General features: G+C 38.8%; 1 protein-coding gene across 1 annotated transcript in view; it reads left to right on the forward strand.

Moving 5' to 3' along the window:
* Positions 1-23630, forward strand: part of POLQ (DNA polymerase theta) — a 50953-nt gene that overhangs the window by 11199 nt on the left and 16124 nt on the right. The window contains exons 6-20 of the mRNA XM_029085378.1: positions 53-197; positions 296-442; positions 1517-1729; positions 5020-5162; positions 6599-6803; positions 7692-7834; positions 10211-10404; positions 10717-10841; positions 12314-12557; positions 13340-16494; positions 17447-17590; positions 18203-18399; positions 19857-20097; positions 21203-21396; positions 23269-23406. Coding sequence (XP_028941211.1) covers positions 53-197; positions 296-442; positions 1517-1729; positions 5020-5162; positions 6599-6803; positions 7692-7834; positions 10211-10404; positions 10717-10841; positions 12314-12557; positions 13340-16494; positions 17447-17590; positions 18203-18399; positions 19857-20097; positions 21203-21396; positions 23269-23406 — 5628 coding nt within the window. The remainder of the gene's footprint in view (positions 1-52; positions 198-295; positions 443-1516; positions 1730-5019; positions 5163-6598; positions 6804-7691; positions 7835-10210; positions 10405-10716; positions 10842-12313; positions 12558-13339; positions 16495-17446; positions 17591-18202; positions 18400-19856; positions 20098-21202; positions 21397-23268; positions 23407-23630) is intronic.

Consider the following 23630-nt stretch of genomic DNA (forward strand, 5'->3'; position numbering starts at 1 on the left):
ACAAACCCCATTCTGTGTGAGAGTGCATTGAAAATCTTTTGTCTCGATTCAGGGAGATGAAGACCATGTTGTGAGCCTGTGTTATGAGACTGTTTGTGATGGCCATTCAGTCCTGCTTTTCTGTCCATCCAAGAACTGGTGTGAGAAGCTGGCAGACATCATTGCCAGGGAATTCTACAGTTTGCAGCAGGCTGAGAGTAAGAGAAAAGTAGTTAATAGAAGACTGTAGTAGGCACAGAGCCTTTAGAGAAAATTTATTTTAGTAGAAAGTATAAAAAATATTTTCTCTCTCAAGGTTCTGCAAAAAACTCTGCCCTTGCCCCAGTTGCTGTGGACAGAGAAGGGATCGATGAGGTTCTGGATCAGCTGAAGCGTTCTATCTCAGGCCTAGACTCTGTGCTCCAACGCACTTTGCCATGGGGAGTGGCATTTCATCATGCAGGTATCCCTGAATATCTTGGTCAAGTCATATGGGTTCTTTTTGCTGTAGTTACCAGCAATTTACCAGGTGCTTTTTCAAGCTGTCTGTAGCTTAGGACTGAAATAAAATGCTTTGAGAATCTCACAGTTAGAAGTAAAATTGAAATTCTTTTATTGTGTCCAAAGACTTTAATTCACTAATTGTTATGATAAGTCTTCTCTCTGTTGTGTTGGATAACAGCAACTTTTAAAATACAACTTAACTTTTTTTGTTGTTGTTGTTAAATACTTGAAAAATGAGCTGATTTGCAGCCGAAGCATTTTCAGATTGTCCTGAAAGCTGCCAGAGTACTTCAGAGCAATTTTCCTCAACTTAATGCTGAAATAGATGAGTAAATAGAAGAAGTATATCAATGAAAATAAAAATAAAAGGAACTTGAGCTGCTAACGCTCCTGGCTAGATCTTTTGTTTCTTACTTAAGTAGATAATAGTGTATGTCACTTGTTAATCCACTGAGAGAGAGGACTGACTCTGGAAGAGAGAACAGTAGCTGTGGCATTGAATATGTAGACGGAATAATTCCAAATGCTTCTGGAGTGTGGATTTCTTTCTCAAGAATAAAACTGCCCTGAATCCCTAAAGGAAATGTAGAAAGATACATATTAGATCTGTAACTTAGAATGGAAATAATGAAGAAGGATTCCAGAGTCAGGACAGCAAATGACTAAATCATAGTTCCCTATTGTGTTTGTTACATCCAGTTTTTTCTTTTTATTTTGTTTATTTCTTTATTTACTTGTAATGCCTGTAGATATGCAGTAAATAGTTGTTCATCTTGCTACAACATGTACAAGCACCTTAGAAAAGCTGGTTTATAACTATTACTGTCAATTGAATAATAAAAACTTAATGGTGAAGTTTTGCTTCACTTACGGTTCGAAAGAAGTTAACTGAGGTAGTGTTGTGAGCCTAGTTCCTAACACTGAATGGTGAATGTTCATTAAGTTTGTTCTTCCCCATGCTTGACAGTAATATTATTAGCTCTTAAATGCAGTCTCACCATTACTGGTTTTGCTAAAAGTCATCTCTCCTCAGGTCTTACATTTGATGAACGGGACATCATTGAAGGAGCCTTCCGCCAGGGCTTGATTAGAGTCCTGGCAGCAACCTCCACGCTCTCATCTGGAGTGAATTTGCCTGCACGACGAGTAATTATACGAACTCCCATGTTTGGTGGCAAACTCCTGGACATTCTCACTTACAAGCAGATGGCTGGAAGGGCTGGCAGGAAAGGAGTAGACACAGAGGGTAAGCAGAGGCTTTATTAACATTCTCTAAGAACGGTGTTAACCTGATTAAATCCGGGGCAGTGCTTTGCAATTAGTGACTAATCATGATGAATTCCTTTGGTATTCAGTATGATTAAGTTAATCAAGATGAATTTGTTTGGTATTAATGGAGTAAAAATTGTAATTCCCAGGGGATTCCTTTCACCGCATGAGACTGACTTTGGTATTTACATGTCAGTTACTTCAGGAGTTCTTGTTAGCTTCTAAGGCTGTGTTATTCCCTTGCCTTAATTCTGTTATCCATGGTCAGTTTACTAAAACATTTACAGTTGCAGTGAGAAAATTTACAGTAAACTCTCATTGGACAGGCCTGAAATGCAAGAAATTCATTTAAAGTCTGCAACCATAATTTGAGAGACTTCTGTTGTCTGAAGTTTTGATTTGGATTTACTAAATTTCCACTAAACTTCACTGTAACTTTTATGGATCTTGAAAGTATAATGTGACAACCAGGGTAATATGAACAGTAGTTCGTAGGTAATATGTCTTCATGCATACAGCAGCACTGATTGATGCTCAACAAAATAAACCTGCCTGTTATTTTAATTTGCAATGAAAATTCATCTTCATGGATGATATTTGGAAAAATTGTATTATACAAATATAAAAGCAGTAGAAAACCAGAAGTTAATCAGAAGCGGGAAGTGGAATTTGCCCTACTGCTGGCTTGATTGGTGCTTGCTGGAACCCTATGTAAGCAGAATGTTCTTACATTTAACTTCCTATTTTTGCAGGAGTAGCATAGCAACAGAGCATTTTGCGACCTATATCTCTCTGAGCTATCCCTATGTGTTAAAGAAAAGGGCAGCTGCATGCTGTATTTTGAAATTTTCCAGACTTTGTCATTTGAGTGTAGCTGGCAGGTGTAAAATTATGTTATTCCTTGAAGTTTCTTTTTTTTTTTTTTCCCCCTTCAAGTTACAATAATTAGTACCCTTTTTTTGACAGTTCTGATGTGACTGTGTTTTGCACAGTAAGCAGTTGATTTTATGCTGATGAGCTTCATGAATGTGCCATTTTTTTCCACTCTGTAGAGTTTTTTGGATGAGAACATAAAGCTACATTAGCAGCTGCTACTCTTTCACAGAGTAGGGAGACTGGAGGACAGCAACTTCAGCTGGAAAAAATGCCTTATGTGGATATGAAATTCAGCTGACATAAGATAAATGCTGCTAGGTTGATTTCCTCCTCCCCTCCCAACATTGTAGTGTTGGATTGTCTCAGGTTTTGATTTTTTTTTTCCTGATTTGATGGAAATGTAAAAACGTAATTTTAGAAAATGAGATTGGAACGTAAAATTCCTCAAAACTGTCATGTTCACAAGGTAAAAAAGGGAAAACTGTTCAATATTGCTGAACAAACTCTAGATTCTAATAGGGCCTTTTTTGCTTTTAATGGAGTTTTATGCCTAGATAGCTAGAGTCTTCTCGTGTTTGTCTAGTCTTATGCTAACCTAGACTTCCCTTCTCATCTGAAATGTTCAATAAGAAATCTTAGAACAACTTATAGTTCTGTGGGGTTTTTTGTTGTTGTTGTTTGGGTTGGTTTTTTTTTTTTTTTTGTTAGTTGTTTTTTTTACTGTTTACTAGGTTGTAATTATTTGCTTTAAGTTTGCAGTGGTATCTTGGGAAAGTTTCCCCCAAGTCTTGAATGATTTGACAGATAATGCAGAGCCAAGTGGATATCCATCTTCTGTTAGATTTATCACACTGAAGAGTCAAAGTTTTCAGAGGGAATTGTAGGTCATATCAGAACCCAGATACAAAATCAGTGAACATTCTTTATTGGTAAAATCAAAATAAGCTTTGCTTTCACAGAACAATGCTTACAGGCAGTTTTATCTTCTGTATTCTCAGCTCTGGCAAAAATACATGGTCAATGGATGTCAAAAGTTTCACCTGGCAGGATAAAAAAAAAAATCCCAGAGACAGCCTCTAAGCTTGTCTTTCATCGTTTAATTAATTTCTGTAATCATGTTTAAGCTGTATTTGGTTATTCACCTACACTGCATTTGTGGTATTTATTCTGTTCATTAAATTGAGGGGCAGTTGTGTTTTCATTACCTCTGGATTTGCTAATTACTGTAGCATCACCATGGCTATGGTTTTGTCATAACATCCCTAGGATCTTACTAAGATACTGACTACCAAAATTACCTTGGTGTCTGGACTATGTGCACTTAAATCCTAATGAGTTATCATAAACCTATCATGATGTTTACTGGACAGCTAATCCAAGTCTAATGCTCACTTCTTAGTCAAATGCAGGCTTGTCCTACCCATAATTGATTTATCCTGTGCCAATTGGCAAAGCTTCTAACTAGCTAGGTCTCCCAGGGACCTAGTTTCTCTATAATGGCTTTATTGAAAAAAATCTCCTTTATGTGACCACTGCATTTTCCATGGGTAGACTGTACTATTATTTCATTAAAAGAATTGGCACAATCTTTTTATTTTTGTTTCATGGCTCTAAGACCCTTTTTGTCTCCCACAGAATTTCAGTAGTTAGGGATTAACTTAATAATATCTGATAGAGAGTTTTAATGTATGGTATATTTAGATGTACTTACAGGGGAAACCATTCAGGATACTTAAGATTGTGTGTGTGTGTGTGTGTATATATGCATATCTGAAAGTTCAGAGAATGCATAGTTACTTAGATTAATGACTTTAGATTCTGGAATTATTTTGGTGTTATTATTTGGTGGTATTATTACCTTCTGTGTTATTTTGGGAGTGGAAACTGGTTAACTTGACACAAACTGTCAAAGTGCTGTGCAGCTTTTATGTTTTCTTCTTGCTTTTGAGAATCTTTTTAGTTTAATAATGTAGTGCAGAAGAAGAATTGATGCCACTGTATATTATAGTTCCAGTCAATTCCAGAACAAGAAACGAGAGTGGTTCATCAGCAAAGCAGACGCACAGAGAGGCTATGGAAGCTCCTTAGCAGTTTTGACCAGGTCCTGACCAGCCTAATGTAACCTTGAAGTTTGCTCTGCTTTTAGTTGTTAAGCATTATGCTTCTGTGGAGTTCTTACATAGCAATGGATATACACTGTTCAAGGTTGCAAAGGCTTTTCTCTTTTTTTTTTATTCAGCTGTTTCAAAAATACCCACAATTTTCCATTCCAATAATATGTCCTTGATGAATTGTTTGTACCTATCACAGTGCTAAGATGCAATGCTAAGGTCATTAATGGTTGATTTGTTTGGTTGGTTTTTGTTTTTGTTTTTTTTCCTTTTCCTATAGGTGAGAGCATTTTAGTTTGCAAGCCCTCAGAAAAATCAAAAGGAGCTGCTCTACTTCAGGGATCTCTCAAGCCTGTTTGCAGTTGTTTGCTTAGAAGAGAAGGGGAAGGTGTTGCTTCTAGCATGAAAAGAGCAATACTTGAGGTACGGGACACGTGGTGAGAGATTAGGACTGTGCTTGCACTCTTGTCATTGTAGGATGGTTTCTTTGTGACACCATCAAATGTTTTCTGTGCACTTTCTTTTCCTGATGTTTCCTCCCTTGTCAACCCAAGCAGCTTCAGAAGAAAATTACTTGGGTCTGCCAGCTTGCTTCAGTATTCAGCATTTTGTTTGAGATGTTTAAATCTCTGCTTACTGCAGATTTAGGATGTGAGCACACTCAAAGAGAGGTTACTAAGCTTTGCTTTTGCATTTAGATATACTCAAACTGCAGGCAGAAATAAGTGTAATTCTTAAACTTCATGCGTGACCTGACAGTCTTAACTGGGAGGTGCTTGTAAGTTACTGGTGCCAGGGGCTTTGGCCATAATGACGTTTGTAGAACCTTGTAGCATCCCTTATTTCCCCCCTCAACTTATCTTCCTCTTTTGCACAGAAATGATAGAAAATTTGTAAATACATTTTTGGTGAACAAACAGATGTGGTACTCATTTTGCTCCCTCTAGCCTGCCCTCCTGGGTAGGATTCCTGCAGGAGTGAAAAGGACCAAAAGGGTTTATTCCACATAGGTGAGCTTATCTCCTTTTCCAGAGTTGCTTTTGGGCTTGGACTGAGCTTAGACTTTTTAAATACAGTTCATTTGCTGTACTACTCCTACTGTCCCGTGAAAGCTGCTGTAGTACTTAGAAGTTAGTTGTAATTCCATAGATTTTGAATTTTTAGCAGACCAATGGAATTTCTAAACTCATTTTTCTACATAAGAGCTATCTAAAAGATCGGGGTTCCTTTCTGGTGGTGTTGCTTTGTAACACAAAATAAATCCATTGAAACCATGAAAGAAAGTTTTTTAGTTAAACGCTTTGCTATCTCAGGGAAGACACGTGCATGGAAATGACTCGCAATGAAAAAGCAGTTATGTGAAAAACAAAATCCCAGGGCAAAAAACCCCCACTCTCAATCAGGAAAGCAATGATGGAGTATAGCATTCACATTTCTTAAGAGAAAACTTCAGTATGCTGAAGAGCTGTAGGAGAACTCCTCCTACCTGGTTTGCTTTTTGTCTTCAGAAAATTGCAGTTTGTATTCTAATCTTTTAAAAGTATTTCACAATGTTGGCTAAGCAAAATGCCTAGGGCTGGTCTCCAGTCTCAATTGCTATGATGTGTACGTCTGCTATCAAAATAAAATTTTTATAATTCATTCTTTCCTGTAGCTTAGTCCTCTTACTTCTACCGAAGATGTCAAACTTCTTGGCAAGAAAAGTCCTTAAAGGTTGGCAATTGCTTTGCCTCATGTTCCTCTCTTGTACTGGTTCTTTAAAACTTAGATATCTAGTGGATCAATATCTTTGATTCTCCGATATGATGTTCCATCCTACTGCTTCTCTGGCAATATGAACAAGTAGTTTTCTTCAACAGATCATAGTGGGGGGAGTGGCCAACACTCCAGATGATGTGCAGACCTACGCTTCTTGCACTCTTCTTGCATCCAGCTTGAAAGAAAGCAAGTGGGGAAAGGAGAAAGCACAAGACAAAGTGCAGACTGGGCCTATTGAGGCTTGTGTGGCGTGGTTGCTGGAAAATGAATTCATCCAGGTTCTGGACTCCAGCAGTGATGTGAAAGGTAACATTGGTGTTTCTCCCAGTGATTGCAGTTAGCAGTTTTGAATCAGTAAATCTGCAGCTGAATAGATGTTCAATGTAACTTTGTAATGAGGATGTCTGTGCATTTTTGGTTTTATTTTAAAGAATCATGTGTATCAATGATTTTTTAGCTTTCTGATGGGTGTCTTCATACCTGCTTTAATGTTTTTTACATGCACAGGTTCTTGGAAGGCCTATCTCTGCATATCACCTCTAAGACTGATGCATCCTAAATAAATTCCCAAAATATCTTTAAACAAGGCAGACTTTTACTACAGGATTTGTGCACATTAACTGTAGACTGACTTTTGTCTTTCTGAAGAGGAACCAGTACATTCTAAGAGAGTGCAAGTCTTTTCTAGAACTGCTTGGTGTACAAGGTTGCACTTTTTCCTGATTTTGGCTATTTTCTTAAAATTGATAAGGATGAAACTCTTAAGTGATAGTAAGAATCCCCATTGCAGGTTAATTTGTATCTCTTTTTTAAGTAAAAGATTATAGGAGATATTTGGTGTTCCAAAGAAAGAATCAAAATGATAACTCCTAGGCAGAATGGCAGATGAGATTCCAGTGGTTTTTGTTCAAATAGCTATCACAAGTGTTAGTCTGAGTAGTTAGAGGGATCCAAGCCTGTGATCTGGCCTCTGAAAAAGTCTAGTTTAGACTTAGGCAGGTCTAAACCTTTTATTGTTTCCATTTTCCTGTCTTCAGAATGGAGAAAATGTTATGTCTTCTTGAAAAAGCAGCTGTGAAAAGTTAGTGGAATTGATATTTATAAAATATATTGCAACCTGAAAATGAGATACAAACTTGAGCTTAAATGTTTCTCTGTGTGTGGTTTTTTGTTGTATTTTTTTCTTTAAAACAGCAAAGGTTTATCATCCAACACATCTTGGCTCAGCTACTCTTTCCTCTTCTCTTTCACCAACTGAAGCCATGGGAATCTTTGCTGACCTGCAGCGAGCCATGAAAAGCTTTGTTCTGGAGAATGATCTGCATATTGTCTATTTGGTAGGTTCCTCATTCTGTGTTTTATATTTTGTACTGCCAAAACTAAGGAAAGGGGAGAAAGCACAGTGTAGAGTTTGTGAGGGCTCCATCAATGTAGGGGTGTTTTTGTCCTTTGCTTAGCTCATCCTTCATGAGGAAAAGTTTCTAAATTGGATGTTTTTCAGAACTAGTTTGTTCCCATAGTGTCTATTGTGTAGGCAGGTGCTGCGTGTCTGTCTGTGCCCGTCTGTGCCCATTGTTGTCACTCCTGACTTTGGATGATTTCAGAACTTTGTAAGTTTTGGGTGTAGGATAATGGTAACTTTTCTGAGATACTTGATGAAACAAATTGGTTGTGTTGCGTGATTGGGATCAGCAGGCTGCGTCTTGGACCACTTTTGGAGGCTCAGAAAACTTTTGAGATTTAGTATCTATTTTGCCTGCAAAAAGCCTCAGTGAACTACACTGCTTTCTTCCTATGGGGGGGCCTTTCTTTGGGTCGGTAGCATTCCTCTCTGATTTAGTTTACTTCCCTGGCAGCATCAGCAGGTCTAAAGGAAGGAGCATGATAAATCTCTTGAGGGAAAAGTGTCCTGAAGTTTGTCAAGATTTATGTGCATGTAAGCTTAAAAAGCTGAGCAATGCTATTTAAGACCTTTGGAGAGGAAACCATGAACCTGTGAAGATTAGTGAGGAAACAAGGTGGAGTTGCAGTGAACATCTCCCCTTTCGCAGCTGCCAGAGGCCCATCAGGCAGTTATCATCCGAAATTTGACAGTTGTCTTTAGCCTCCTTAAGTATAAAGTGTATTCTCTTTAACAAGCTGATAAATCAAAGGGAAAATATGGGCATCTTGCCTGAAAAAAAGAGTTCAAAGAGAATATCCTTGTGGTTGCAGGAGTTGTTGAGCTAAGGGACAGAGGGAGGCAAGAGATTGAGGGTGCCTGTTTCTGCTTGCTGTGTTCATTAACCTAGTTATTGGCTGATACTGATAGGGGTTTTTTGTTGGGTTTTTTTTTTTGTAATGTACTGGTGTCCCATATGTACCCAAATCTCTGTTTCAGAGGACCACATTATGTTTTGTGCTGTTTCTGCTAAGCAAAGTGGACTGTTTTGTGTCCTGCACCAGTAAATTTTTTCCTTGTTTGCATCTTCAAAACAGAAGAAAAAGAGGATGAATTTTGTTTGTGTTCTGGGGTAGAGACAGTGATGGCAATATATTTTTTTAACCTGTACTTTTTAATTCCAGCAGCTTGTCTAATGTTATTTTAAATCAAATACACTGTTGAACATAGATGTTCTTGAGATTCTCTTCCATTAAGCTAGCATAAAACAGTTTCTTACAAGTCTGTTTATTTTCAAGGCTGAAGGTTTGTTTAGTTTTGGTGGCTTTTTTTTTTTAAAAAAAAGAATTGTTCTCTATGTGTTCCTTATGGGCTATAGGGGAATTATCTGCTATAATGCTTTTTAATCCTTTTAGGCTTGAATCTTGCACTTGTGCAAATGTGAGACTGAACTTTAAGATCTGGTAATTTAGGAAAGTTGATTAAAACTAGTAAGTATTTGCTAGGCTAGGAAAAGAATTTTCTTTAAAGGAAAAAAAAAAACAACCAAACAATAAACAACAAAAGACAATCCCCTACCTTAATAATTCTTGTTCTTCTCAACAGATGAAGGGGTACAGATGATTTACAACCACGTAGGCATCTTGTATTCTGTGTTATGTTACATGCTCCCCAACAACTATTAGTTATTTCAAAATAATTAATCTTGCAGTATATTGATATAGATATGAAGACACTTTGTCTTCTGATACTGAAACTGACTCTGTGCTGACTGAATGGTAACAGGATTGGTTTTCTGTCTAAAACTGTGTGAATGCTCTGGATGGCTTTTTTGTTAGTGTTAATAAAAGCTGAGATTTCTTGTACTGCAGGGTAAATGAAAGCTTCAGTGAGTTCTGGCAAAATCTGTGTTCCCTCCTGCTTTATCAGATGCCATGGCAGTGGTTAGTGTGGTTGCTAGTGGTTTTAAGAGGTTGATAGATATCTGTCAGTTTTCTTTAAAAAAGAAAAAAGTTTTGTTTTGTTAAAGGAGAGTAAAGATGCAGCTTACAGATCTTCTCGTGACTTGGATGTAGGGAGCAATCTGACAACGATTCCAGATTGTTTAATCATTAGAGTACCCGCATGAGTCAGGTATCATCAATACAAATATTAAAAAATCTAGGTTAGAAGAGCTTTTACTTTCTTCAGGGTACGTGGTTATGACTCAGTGCCTCCGAATAGTGTGTAGGATGCTCTAACCACGTTCCCTAGGCTGTATTTTTGTTTACCCAGAGCTCTGTTCGGTTTGTTTCTCTGAAACAGTTTTTTTGCATTGTCTTATTTTCTTTAGGTCACCCCAGTGTATGAGGAGTGGACCACAATTGATTGGTACCAGTTTTTCTGCTTGTGGGAGAAGCTACCTGCCTCAATGAAACGCGTGGCTGAGCTGGTGGGGATTGAAGAAGGCTTTCTGGCTCGCTCTGTAAAGGGCAAAATCATAGCTAAAACAGAGAAGCAGCATAGACAAATGGCCATCCACAAAAGGTAGCTACAAATGGGTGTGAATGAGTGAAGACTAGAGGCTGTAACTTGTGGAGTGGATGGGCTCTGTGTCTGTTTTCAGGATTGGCTCTCTTGCTGTGAGTTGATAGCTCAGAGGACCTGGACCTTGTCTGCTCTGGACTGAGAACACTGCTGGCACAAGATGTTTGTGCTGATGTTTTTGAAAACCATCTTCTCTCTTTTTGTGGGCTGTGCTATAGTACCATTCCGTCCTATGCTATCACAGTGCATTTTGCTATGGACACTAACGTGCCCTGGATGATGATTTTATTTCCACGTGTACTTCTTCTGCAGGTTTTTCACCAGTCTTGCCCTTCTGGATTTAATCAGTGAAGTTCCCTTAAAGGATATGACCAAGAAATATGGCTGTAGTCGTGGCCAGCTTCAATCCTTGCAGCAATCTGCTGCCACCTATGCAGGTGAGTTGTCTGGGCGAAATACATGAGGAATCTTAGCCTAGTGTGTTGTTTTTCCTTCTAAATATGGGGATAAGATAGCCACAGTGTGGTACTACCAACAATTGGTCTTGTAAAACCGCTTCCAGCTTTATAGCTTAATCTGTGGTTGCCCCTGGTTTGAGATGGAACCACAGAGTGTGCTGTGGGAAGGGGGCCAGCTGAGTGGAATCATGCAGTGCTGTAGCACGCTGAGGTCTGTGGAAATAATCTTTGTACTGTGTGGGAATGTAGTTTGTTCAATACTAAGTACAGAAATTAAGTGCAAGTCCATTCTGAAGCTTTGGTCTATCAGGAAAGAATACCTTTCAGCGTGGGTAAAGTTCGTGGTCTCTAAGACTTAGCATGGTTTTCTCCTGGTTGCAAAGTTAATTGGTCAGAAAGTGTAAGTTTATAGTTTTCAAAACAGAGGAGTGAGTAGTTTCTGGGTCATTTATCACCAGATAACAAGAGGTCAGGTAGCTGTCACCTTTAACCTAATTTCCTTAAGAATGCTGTGTAGGAGTAGAAGTAACAGCCCACCAAGTGACTGAGATACATATTTTCTTTTCCTGTTGCTTAAGTCCTCCATCACCCTGTAACTGGATCTTCAGTTTTTAAGACAGTTTTAGCTCAACTTGTGAAACCCCGTGTGTGGGTTGCAGCATGAGTCAAAGTCCCAAAATGAAAAGGTCACACCAACTGATGCAGAGTAGTTTAAATTAATTCTGGTAGTATAAATAACTTTTTGTTGTAGCAGTTTCATAATTCTCTATTCCCAGTGCTAACCATTTTCACAGGAGTAATTTGGGGAGCAAAGTGAACTGTTAACATGACATATAGTTAAGAGATATGATAAAAGTTGTATTCTGTAATCCCTGTAAAAATAGTGAGGGACACCATGTCTTTCAGTTATTTTCAAATTCCATAGATGCAATCTGTGAGTAAGAAACTGTCTTTTCCCTGCTCTTTTCCTCCTCCCGTGCACTGGGGACTGCAGTTGTAATTTTATCATAAGCTTTGCCTCCTCCTAGGATGCTTTCCTGAAGTTCTGCCGGCCAAGTTCTGCTCTGACAGACACCTGTGCTGGCTTTCCTCAGAGATCTGTGTCTTCTCTTATTGCCTCTCGTCACTGCTTTTTCTGTCTTGTTTTCTTCAGTGTGTTTGGTTCATAGGAATCCTGTTACAGGATATGTGTGTGCTTCACACTTTCAAGATTAGCATATTTGAAAAAGCAGTGTCATTCAGCATTTCTGCCTCACTAATAAACTAGTTAATTAGAGTTCTGCAAGACCAGCTCCTAGTCATAGTCAAAATAAACATGAGTGAGTTTCTGTAAGTAATGGGAAGGTGAGAAATGTAAAGTGAATGCCTATTCAGGTGAGGGGAGAAAAATGAATCCAGCTTAGCAGAGCTGGAGCGGGAGTTAAGACATGGATGTAACTTTTGTGTTCCAGGAATGGTAACGGTTTTCTGTAATCGACTGGGCTGGCACAACATGGAGCTGTTGCTCTCTCAGTTCCAGAGCCGCCTCACTTTTGGAGTTCATAGAGAGCTTTGTGACCTGGTACGAGTGTCTCTGCTGAATGCACAGCGTGCCAGGATACTTTACAACGCTGGCTTTGTCACTGTGGCTGATCTTGCTAAAGCCAATCCTGCTGATATAGCATCTGCTCTGAAGAATTCAGTACCATTCAAAAGGTGAGTATTTGGAAACCTAGAAGGCAGGTAAAGGAGTTTGCTTGTAAGTTGAAGGATTATGGGATGAAACCTGTAATTAAATATAGCAACCTTTTGAGACTTGGGGCCAAATGTTAGTTAGAAATAACTTGTAGGTCTCTGTGACTGATCACAGTCATTCCATGTTTATTTTGAAATTAATAGAAGCATCTCTTATTTGCAGCATAAGTTTGAGACCTACATTTTCTTCTTGTTCCTATTTTCAATGCACTGTTTAGTCCTAAGTGGGTTATTAATGCTTTCCGGGGACCTTTTGCTGCTTCTAAAAGGCAGCACCATGATATGATCAAATGAGTTGATGATTTGTCACTGAATATAATTTGAGAGTCTCTTGTGATTTTCATGTTAGTGCAATGACAAGCTTCCTTGATCAAGTACATGTTAGACTGTGCCATGACACCTGTTGGATTCATGCTCCTGAATTTTCCTTTCTTTGGGAAGCAGTACATTGATTCAGACCTGGATCTTGCCCTAGCAGGGAGCTGAGACTAGGGTACATGTTTGGATGCAGAAACCTGGGAATGCTTCTGGGGTATGCAGCCAGTAATATCTTTTATTGACATCAATTCACATACAGAAAACTGAAATAGTTATTTTCTGTTAAATGCATTATATTTTGGATATAGTGTTTCTTGTGAATCTAGGAAGCTGTGAAGCTAATTGAAATAGGAGTGGAGTAGAATAGTGCCAGCTCCTTGTATTGCTTGTTATTTTCTGATTTAATGTTTCCATCTTTCCTGTAGTGTTCGTAGGGCAGTGGATGAAGATGAAGAATCAGCAGAGGAGCGTCGGACTGTGCGCAGCATCTGGATGGCTGGAATGAAAGGCTTAACCGAAAGAGAAGCAGCTTCCCTCATTGTGGAGGAAGCCAGGGGACTTCTCCACCAGGATTTGGCACTGATGGGAGTGCAGTGGATCCCAGAATCTTTTATCGAGTCTAATACATCCTCTATGATTGGCAGTGAGTCAGAACTGGAAGACAGAGTACATAGATCAAATGGAGAGCAGTCTTCTGAGTCTTCTGGGTTGTTAAACAAAAAAGAGTGCAGAGTTCAACATCGTAATGGCCTTGGTTCTCAGATTGGAAACTTATCAAATATTAAAAAGGGGTATAAAAGGCGACTAAGTGGCAGTACAGAAAACTCCAGATTTGAGAGTGAAGTCCCAGGCAGGAGACAGGCTCAAGCAGAGGAAGGCAGTGATAATATTATGTACAGTGCTAGAAAACGGCCAAGTATGTGCAGAGATAATGAAAATGTAGAAGGAATTTCTCTGGTCAAAAACAAGACGGATTCCAGGAGAGCAATTCCAGAACTCCCCACTGAACAAGGGAAAACACCAACACTGAGAACAAAGTCTTCAGCCTTGAGATTGATAAAAAGTACAGACATGCATTTAAACCGGACTAGGAACAAAAATACTGCTTCAAATCTGCAGAGGTCACTTCTTAAAGATTCAAATATGGTTAGCATAAACATAGAAAACCTGCCTGCTTTCCACCCCAGCATCTCTAAAGATAACTTTTTGCCAGACCAAAATAATAAGGAATTTATGAAAACGGGGTCTGTAACTCATAAAGTCTCAAATTCTGTACAGATAGGGGAAATTAATCTAAGGAGGAAAGACAGAATGGAAGGATTATTTACAGAGCCTACCACCAGTAATGAAGGTCTGCCTAAGGGGAGAGCATCTTTTCAGGCACCTGTTACATTGCAGGGTACTGGACACATCACTGGGGAGAAACATAATATTGTAGAAAGTCTAGGGATACCTGCTAGTGCTAGGACACAGAAAAATGAAAATACTGATGATGAACCAAATAAAATGATTAAAATGCGACCACATGCAAGCAGTGCTGAGGTGATGATTGGTAAGCAGCAGATGGCTTTAGATACAGAGCACCACAACGTAACTGCTAGCTGCTCTGGAAATGGACGTGCCCATAGTGGTAGCAGGATACAGAAGCCTGTGCGTTTGTGTCCTGGTGAGGATAAATCCTGCCACATTCAGATTCAGAATGGTGGCAAAAATTGGAGCGAAAAGCCCGATGGAATATCGTTACAAGCTGGAGCACTGCAGAAAGCCAACAGTCATCCTAAGGATTTTCTGAAAGACTCTCTAGTCAAATCCAGAAATGTTTGCAATGCAGGTGGCGTTCAGAATGGTCCTTCCTCTGATCTGCTTTCTGACTTTGAAGACAGCTTCCAGTTGGATACTCAAACTGAGATGATAATAAAACAGGAGGGAGCAGCTGGAATGAAAAGACAGCAGGGAGTACAAGGTTCAGAGCTGGCAGTGATACCACAGCAGGAGATCACCAAGAAACTAAGCACTTCACAAACTGAGAATGCTACTGATGAAAAGCTGGCTGCAACAGTTAGGAAACTGGGCTCATCGAGTCTTATCACAACAAATAACATTACAAACAACACAGATCAGCACTGTAGTAATAAAGTTTTGGAGTCTGGAGGCCTTAATTTACAGCCTGTAATGAAGGAAATAGAATCTGCACCTAGCCTTAAAGAAAGTGATTTCTCAGTGACTGACTCCCAGCTACACAGTTTCCTACAAGATTACCAGACCCAAAATTCAGTGAAAGGGGAGACGGCATCTAAAGACCTTAACAAAGCAACCTCCCCTTTTGGTAGGGAGCACATTGTACAAATAGAATGCCACCCTGTCCCTGAAACAAGCCTGAACATGAGTGATAGCTTGCTGTTTGATGATAGCTTCAGTAATGCCAGTGACCTTTCAGCGGTTCACATTGTGGAAGCTGACAGAAAGGAACCTATGGAAAAGCAAGAGGCTTTTCTTCCTCCAGAAGATCTTTTGCAGAACCTCAGGCCTATTCAGAATAAGTTTGATGTCAGTGGCCATCAGAAAGAGCACGAGGACCCTGCGCAGCATAACAATGTGTCTCTAGCATTCTCTGATCTAATAGCTGAAGTTTTAGATAGTGCAAACTCTCCGTCTTTTCTGGAAAATCTTCATTCTCCATTTCATGGTCAGTTGGGATTAAGAAACCCAGTGATTTGTAACGATGACTCCAGACCAAAGGATGTTGTTAGAGATCAAGGTGAAAAGCTCCAGAGAAGCCAGCAAGCTTTAGACAAGAAAACCCATCCAGTGGTGTGGACTGACCATTCATTTGAACTAAGCCCAGGACTGCAGGATGTATTAGACAAATGGCCTAGTCCCTCAGGCATTGAACCAGTTTCAGTAAGCTCCTGTTTCAAAGGAAAGTTAGTTGCTCCTAATCAAGAGCTAGATCCAGTTTTTGAATTTGACCGTTGTCAGCCAGAGTCTTTACCCACTTGCCAGGATTTAAAAAGCTCTTTCAAGGTTAAAGCAAACAAAACAGAAGACTTAGATCTTCAGAAAACAGACTGCATAACACTTCCACTCAAGGGAAGCAACAGAACATCCTGTCCTCCGCCAGACAGTAATAACGCGTTTGTTCCTCCAACACCCCCCAAAGAGCTTTTTCCAAAGAGTTCTGCTTCTCTCTCTGTGAAATCTGCAAGGAAGAGACAAGTCGCTTGCACGACTGAAGGGCAGCTGATTCAGCCACAGCAGAGTAGTAAGAGCAATGCAGAGCAGCAGGTAAAAACACTCCAGCTCAATCTTGGCATCGTAGACCCAATTGAGACTGATGAGGTAAAAGATGATTCCACAATAGACCAGGGCTTTTCACTGCAGCTTTCTCAGGATGTTTTTCCACTTGTTCCCTTAAGTGCTGAAAGTTTCACTATTATTGATGTAGCGAGTGACAAAGCACTTTTCCAGACTTTTGTTGCAGAATGGAAGGAGAAAAGCAGATTCTCCATCTCAGTGGCATGCGAAAAAACAAAATGTCTTTTGTCTCCCAAATCAACGATTGGTGGCAAATTCAAAAAAGGTCAGTTCCATGTTCCAGTGCGTTATTTTGTGAACAGCAGGGTGGCATCATCAGATTAAAGCAGGAGTGGAGAAGGAAAAGGTTTGCAAAAAAGGAGGCAAATTACTGATATTAATTGAATATTGTCAGTCTCAGTAAAGCAAAGGAGCTGAGTGTTAGTTACTGAGGATGGACAACTGGTGTCAGGCATTTCATTGGCAGGTCTTTGGTGACAGTAATGAAGTGTTGGCAGCTTGTTTGTATTTGGGAACATCTAAATATTAACGTTGCATTGTGTATCTAATTTGAAATGGACCTGTGTTGTGCAACCCCTTGATCATGTATCTTTCCAGATCATAAACAAGTTCTAGTATCTTTTCAAATGAATAGTATATTTAACAGTAAACTATGCAGATGGTTCAGGGTTTCCACTGAGCAGTGTTACTTATGGGATTGCCTCTGAACCAAGTTTGAATATTTTTCAAGTTTGCAAAAAGTAAACTTGGTTCAGTATATGCGTGTGCAAAATTCTGATCAGTCTCTGGATTGTTGCAATATTGCTTCATTTTTTTTCCACAGAAGTATTCATATGTATAAACATACTCGTCCTTTAAAATAACAAAATTAAGCAGAGTTAGGTTCTTTGCTGTCGTATTGCCATAACAACAACCACAAAATTTCTTAACTATCAAAATATATTTTTGACAGACAAATGCACAGTGTTTTTTCAGAGTGAAAGAAGGGAATGCATCTCTGTCTCAACTCTTGAAGAGATTGCTAGGAAGGGCCAGAGTTTTACAGGGATGCTATATGGGTGGTTGCCTCTGTTAAGAGAAAGTTTTGCTGTTCTAAGGTATAGATTCACTTTTAAGAAACATAGGCTTGACTGTCTGTATTAACATTTTCAGAATCTAAAATGTTCTGTATTTATGGATGCAATTTTATAATTGTAACTTAAAAATCACTCCTTTAGTAAGTTCTCCTCAGTGGATGCAAGTTAAAGATGATGGATTTCCTGTCCAAGGCTGTGAAGACATCTTAGTAGTTGGACTGGCAGTATGTTGGGGTGGAAAAGATGCCTACTATATCTCTTTGCAGCAGACACAAGACCAGACCGGTAAGTGAGTGGACAGGCTGTGCTGTGTTACATGACACTGCATTTCAAGAAAGTACCTTCAGCAGATAGGTTCTTGGAAGTGTTTTGAGTGTCCCAAACCCAGCTCAGTTGTGTGATGGAGTAATTTATCCATATTATTCAGCAGTCTTAAGCATTGAACACCTTTGAACATGTTGCTGTGGCTACATCTATGCTGTTATATAATAAGGCCAGGTAATTGGCTCAAGCGTTGCACTGCTGAGCACACATATGGCTAAAAACATGTTTTCTTTAGCTTACTTGTTTTTCTCTTTCAACCTCTTCCAATTTTTACTCTCCAGAACAAATCTGACACTAGAATGCTGAACATAACCCAATCTGTGCTACGTAGGCTCGTGACTAGCGTTTTATTCCTGGCTATCCTTTGTTTAGTAGTACAGACACAGCGTTTTGCATTTGGGAGCCTTGTCTGGTTTGATAAAATATGTAATATTGGTATAGATTTATTGTTATTTGTTCACAATCCAGCTGTGTTTTTTTGTGCTTTAGGTGACAGCACTCAAGATTTTTCTCTTGCCTTTCTTATCACGCAGTGGGTAAAAAGATTATTTTTGTTTGTATTTCCTGCCTTAGAAATCAGTATGAGTTTGGCACCACCACCTTTGGACAAAAACCTGTCTGTAACAGAGAGACTGTATCATCTGCAGCTGTACCTGCAGAAGAAGCCCAAGCAGGAGCGCTCACTTGTCATGTATAACTTCGTTCAGCACTACAAGACTCTGGTGATGGCTTGTGGCATCTCCTTGGAAGGAAGTTTTGAGGATCCAAAGGTTTGTAGGATTAAGAAATATAGCTTGGGTAAAACTAGTAATTTAAACACACCAGTAGAAAGGCAGGAGTACCTTCTGGTATTTTTCTTCTGTTGTTTAGAAATGATTATGCACACGTGTCAGGGCGTTTAGTGAAATTTTCTTCCATTGGAAAATCTAGAATGGTATTTAGTGGAGACTTCTTTTGATATCTATGTTGATAGTCCCTGCAAGAGAAACAGAGCAGGTTCAGTGATAGGTTAACACATTCATCTTTCACATCTGATCGCTTGGGTGGGGAGGAGGAGGTTAAATCCCTCCCCTGTCCCAGTGGACAGGGCTGAACTCTTGTTTTGTTGCAATAAGAAGCCTGGGACTGACATGGTAGAAGTGCTTCTGCTCAGATTATTGATTCTGAGAACAGAAGACTTTGTAAGCAAAAGACTTACCTGCTATGTGTATGGACCACCTTGCTACCACTATTTTCTCAAAGCAAAACAAAATTTACATGTCATTTCAAAAGGTTTGGGTACCATTTGTAAATCAAATGAAACATTAGAAAGAGGTAAAAGCACCTTCTTGTCCTTGTTAGAAAAAGCTCTAGATGCATAGAAATTTCTGGTGTTGATTTTTAAAGCTTGCATCACACGTGGGCTGAATAGCATCATGGCAGTATTAAATCTGCAGGTAAGTAGCTAAGGTGTTCAGCACAAGGACAAACAGCTTTTCATACTGATACATAGTTTTAGGATAAAATTAAAGAGCAATAAAAGTAGTAGCTCTCCCTGCACTGTTCCGTGGATTAAATGGAGTCATACTCATGTTTGCTCATTTTAGTGATGCAATGAATATATACATACGCACCCACCTGTATATATACATGTCTCTGCATCTCTTGTGTGGCACAGAGAATGCAGAAACCTGTGTTTCATCCTATTTTGACACAAGAAATTGAAATACAGCTATAAGCTAAATTGCTTTGAAGACACTGGGAGATACAAGGCTAACCGCGAATGAAATTTGTCTTGCAGAATACTTGGTCCTAATACTTATGTGCAAAAAATAGGAGAGCTCAGCAGGACTGATATTCTGGATCAATAGCAAGTTCTGATTTTTACAAAGTCAGTTTTCAGATTAAACATGTTTTGATCTTGATTTTCATATTTAATCCCCTTTGTGTTAGGTTTTAATAAATGAAAAAAACCTGAGGACAACACTTCTAATGTGTTTAGTTGATAGAGGATAAAATATTAAAATGTGCAGAATTAGCTTTGAGTGAGAATGAAGCTTTTCAGTGACTTATGCCCTCTTGAAGGTTTTTTCTGAAGTCTCGTAACTTTTCCACAAATTATTCCAGTCTGCCTGCCAAATCAAGAAAAATAATCTGCACTATAACCTTGCATTAACCCTCAGTTAAATATTTGCATTGTATTATGACTAAAATGGAAAAAAGGTCTGATGGAGGTCTCCCTTTTAAGGTTGCATGCTGGCTGCTTGACTCTGGCTCTAAGGAACGTACACTTCACAACATGGTGACTAACTTTCTCCCCAACGAGCTGCCTCTGCTGGAAGGGGTAGGCACCGGCCAAGGGGTGCAGAGCCTGGGGCTTAGTGCCAGCGGAGATCATTCAGGGCGGTACAGAGCAGCAATAGAGTCTGTGCTTATCTTCAATGTCATGAACCAACTCCATAATGAATTACGGAAGGAAAATCTGACAGGTAAAGAGAGCTCCTGCACTTGGGGGCAAAGATGGAGAGGGTAAAGGTAGCTGTGCTGCCACAGGCTGAATCATCAGTGGAGAAGGGAGGAGATCTGGAAGTTCTTATCTACATATATTCTGTGGCAAAATGTTCATTTGTTAAAAGAGAGAGGGAACTTGCCTTGCAAGTACATCTGCTTTGTAAAAAAAATGAAATTAAATTTTAATTTAGAATATAACTTTTCGATCCCAAATATCTACCAGTTCCATTGGTTAAAGCAATATCAGAGTGTGTTTTAAGTCTCTGAATCAAGCAGATCTCTACCTCCCAGGTGAGTACCCTGGTCATTCTGAGGGGACTTGGGGTTCTGTCTGTGGTTTCTCAAGAACATTTTCAAAAGCTTTTGCATTTCTAAAATCCTCGACTCTTTTCTGAAGATTTCTTGCTCTTTGGCCTGCCCATATAGCATTGTTTGCCATGTGTGTGTTGTCTCCATGAAACTTTTGTGATCCCAATAGTGAATGATCAGTATGTTTACATTAATATTTGCTGAATGCTTGTCTCTATTTAAAAACAAGTGAACAAAAAAACCCCAAAAAGCATATATACCTATTGGTGGGCTTTATGATTGTTTACCCTAAATTGTATCCAAAGCCCAAGATTAGGATCCAACCTCACTGAAGTCTTTTATTGCAAGTTTACCACATCATTTATGGTAATGCCAACTAAACCTTAGAATACTTTAAAAAGATGTGGGTGGTATAATGAAAGTGTATCGACTTAGAAAGCTTTAGATTAAGCATGTCTGCGGTTTATAAAATGTTGATGTACAGAGAGATGTGTATTTCTTAGGAAAAAAAAAATGACAAAAGTTCTTATTCTCTTAAATACTTTTGTGATGAAAAAGTGCTGGAATACTTCTTATTATGAAATATTTCTTACTATGAAATATTCCAGGAAAAAAATGTATTTCAGCTAAATCTATATTAAAATATTTCAGTGTGTCAAAATATTCAGGATTTTAAAGACTGAGGATTCCCCAGTTTTTTAATGAATCTGTTGATCTGCAGTTGATCTGTTTTGCTGTTATAAAAGTTTTTCTTGGGGTTTGTACTTACCACAGATGTATTTTCTAAAGTGGAGATGCCCACCCATTACTGCTTGGCTCTCCTGGAGCTGAATGGCATTGGTTTTAGCACAACAGCATATGAAACCCAGAAACAGGTCATGCAAGCTAAACTGAGCGAGATTGAGACCAAGGCGTATCAGCTGGCAGGCCACAGCTTCTCCTTGACCAGCCCTGACGACATTGCAGAGGTATGTGAGGGTTAAGGTGAGAGGGGAAGAACTTTCTCAGAAGTTACCCTCAAGAAGTTACCCTTTTGTTTAGACTTAAGCAAAAACCTTCTTGGGCAGACTGTGTATGAAGAAAAGGCAAAACACAGATTGAAGTCTGCTCAGTGTTGATTTGTCTTTACGCTCATAACAAGCTTGCTGCCTGCAAGGTGCTGTATCTCGTGCTTGTTACTGATTGTTCTGATTTCTGCTAACTTTAGCAGAAATAAAGAAGGTAGAAGGGGAAATAAGCATGTTGGAAGTAAAAACCAAATGGAAATAAGCATGTGGTTTGTATAGGACCTTGGCTTCTCATGGCACGTGAGATGATCTACCAGTTAAATGGCTTTTGGAATATTTTGGATTAATGGTGTGGAACTAGAGAAGGTTTTTTGCAATACCAGTATTCTGCACATGAGATGTGATGTGATATAATGTAGTCTGAGTCTAAGAATAGTTCTACTGAATAAGTTGCATTGTTATCCTTGTCTGTATATAGGCATGAAAGCGGAGGATCAAATGCTTTAAAAGTTTTGAATCAACTACTGGCTGTTTTTAAGAACCTGGATAGAATGGATTTTTTTTTTAAAAAGCCTAAGAAACAGATTTCTATGTAAATTAGAAATGCCCTTGTCTATATATAGGCATGAAAGAGGAGGATCAAGTGCTTTAAAAGTTTTGAATCAACTACTGTCTGTTTTTAAGAACCTGTATAGAATGGATTTTTTTAGAAAAGCTTAAGAAACAGATTTCTATGTAAATTAGAAATGCTTGTATTCCTGAAAAAATTTACTATGTATTTTTATAATATACATTACATGGAATCATAGGAATCGATTGTAATTGCTGTGCATGCTTTTTTCCCATTTATTTATTTTATATATACTAATTTCTTGCTGAGAGGCTATACTTTATATGGAAATAGTCAAAATTTGCAAGCAGCCATCACTAAAAGAAGTTCCACAGAAATATTCCTCCTTTGTTGCAAATGCAGAAGTTTTGCTCAGTAACAGTAGTCTGAGTTAGAACTCCTGAAATAATGCTGAGCTCCAGTTTCACTCTACTTCATGGAAAAGGGGAAGGAAATTTTTTTATGAAATACTGTTCTCTGAACTACAGAAGCTTGTTTCTTATGTGGAAATTTTGTTAGGAATCACATAAAGTATCTTGTATAGGTTAGTAGAACTTTACCCTTCTAATTTTGTGTCAATAAAACTTTTGTGCTACATTTGTGAGAAAAAAGTTTGTATTCCCTTCTGCCAGCTGTGAAGTCAAACACAATAGCTGCTAAATAGTGTATAATGCTACATAGAAACATGGAATGAAGAATGAAGAACTGTGTTCTGGCTGTCAACAAGTGAGCATAAACTTAATTTTCCAGTTCTTGGCAATTTGCTAGAAAAATTAATATTCTGGCTATTCTATAAAAGGTATCTGTGACCACCTCCTTCTGTGCCATTCATGTTGCTCTGAAGCCTGCTCCCTGCTAACATTTCTTTTTTTTTTTTTTTTTCACCAGAGTTCTTCCTGCTTTTAGTCATCCTAACTCCATGTTTTATTACAGTTGACTGTCAGCAGTAACCTCACTTATTGGATGGAGTTAATTACCTTTTCCAAAAACATACCTCTGAACTCAAACTTATAGTGTTCAGAAAATTAGATTTTAGATTGCATTTTGTAGTTAATTAAAATAAGGAGGAATGACTTTGATAGCAGACATTTTTAATCAGCTTTCTAATTACCTGAAGCATTTGTACTATCCTGTGGTTGGAACAAGCTGTTTAAGTACTCAGTTGCTTTTTGTTTTCTCCTGGGAGTGTGCAGAAACTGATTTGAAATGCTGGCCTTTTTCAGGTTTTGTTCCTGGAGCTGAAGTTGCCACAAAATGGAGATGTGAAAGTTCAAGGGAACAAGAAAACTTTGGGTTACACCAGAAGAGCAACTGCTAGAGGAAACAGGGTTAGGTTGAGCAAGCAGTTCAGTACAACCAAGGTACAGTAAACTCTGGTTCTAGTCTGAAAGTGACTGTAAAAATAATTTATTCTTACTTCACACATCTGCTGCTTGGCTACATTGGAGTTAGGTATGCTGACTTAAATTGTAGGAAATTTTAACTGTCTTTTGCTCCTGCAATAAGCACTGGAAATTCAAACTGGATTCTGCCTTCTCTGTAAGCAGAGTTATTAACTCCTCCTCGTCTCCTAAAGCCTGAGTGT

This window comes from Antrostomus carolinensis, unplaced genomic scaffold (genome assembly GCF_000700745.2).
Source record: "Antrostomus carolinensis isolate BGI_N321 unplaced genomic scaffold, ASM70074v2 scaffold1296, whole genome shotgun sequence".
Lineage (NCBI taxonomy): Eukaryota > Metazoa > Chordata > Aves > Caprimulgiformes > Caprimulgidae > Antrostomus > Antrostomus carolinensis.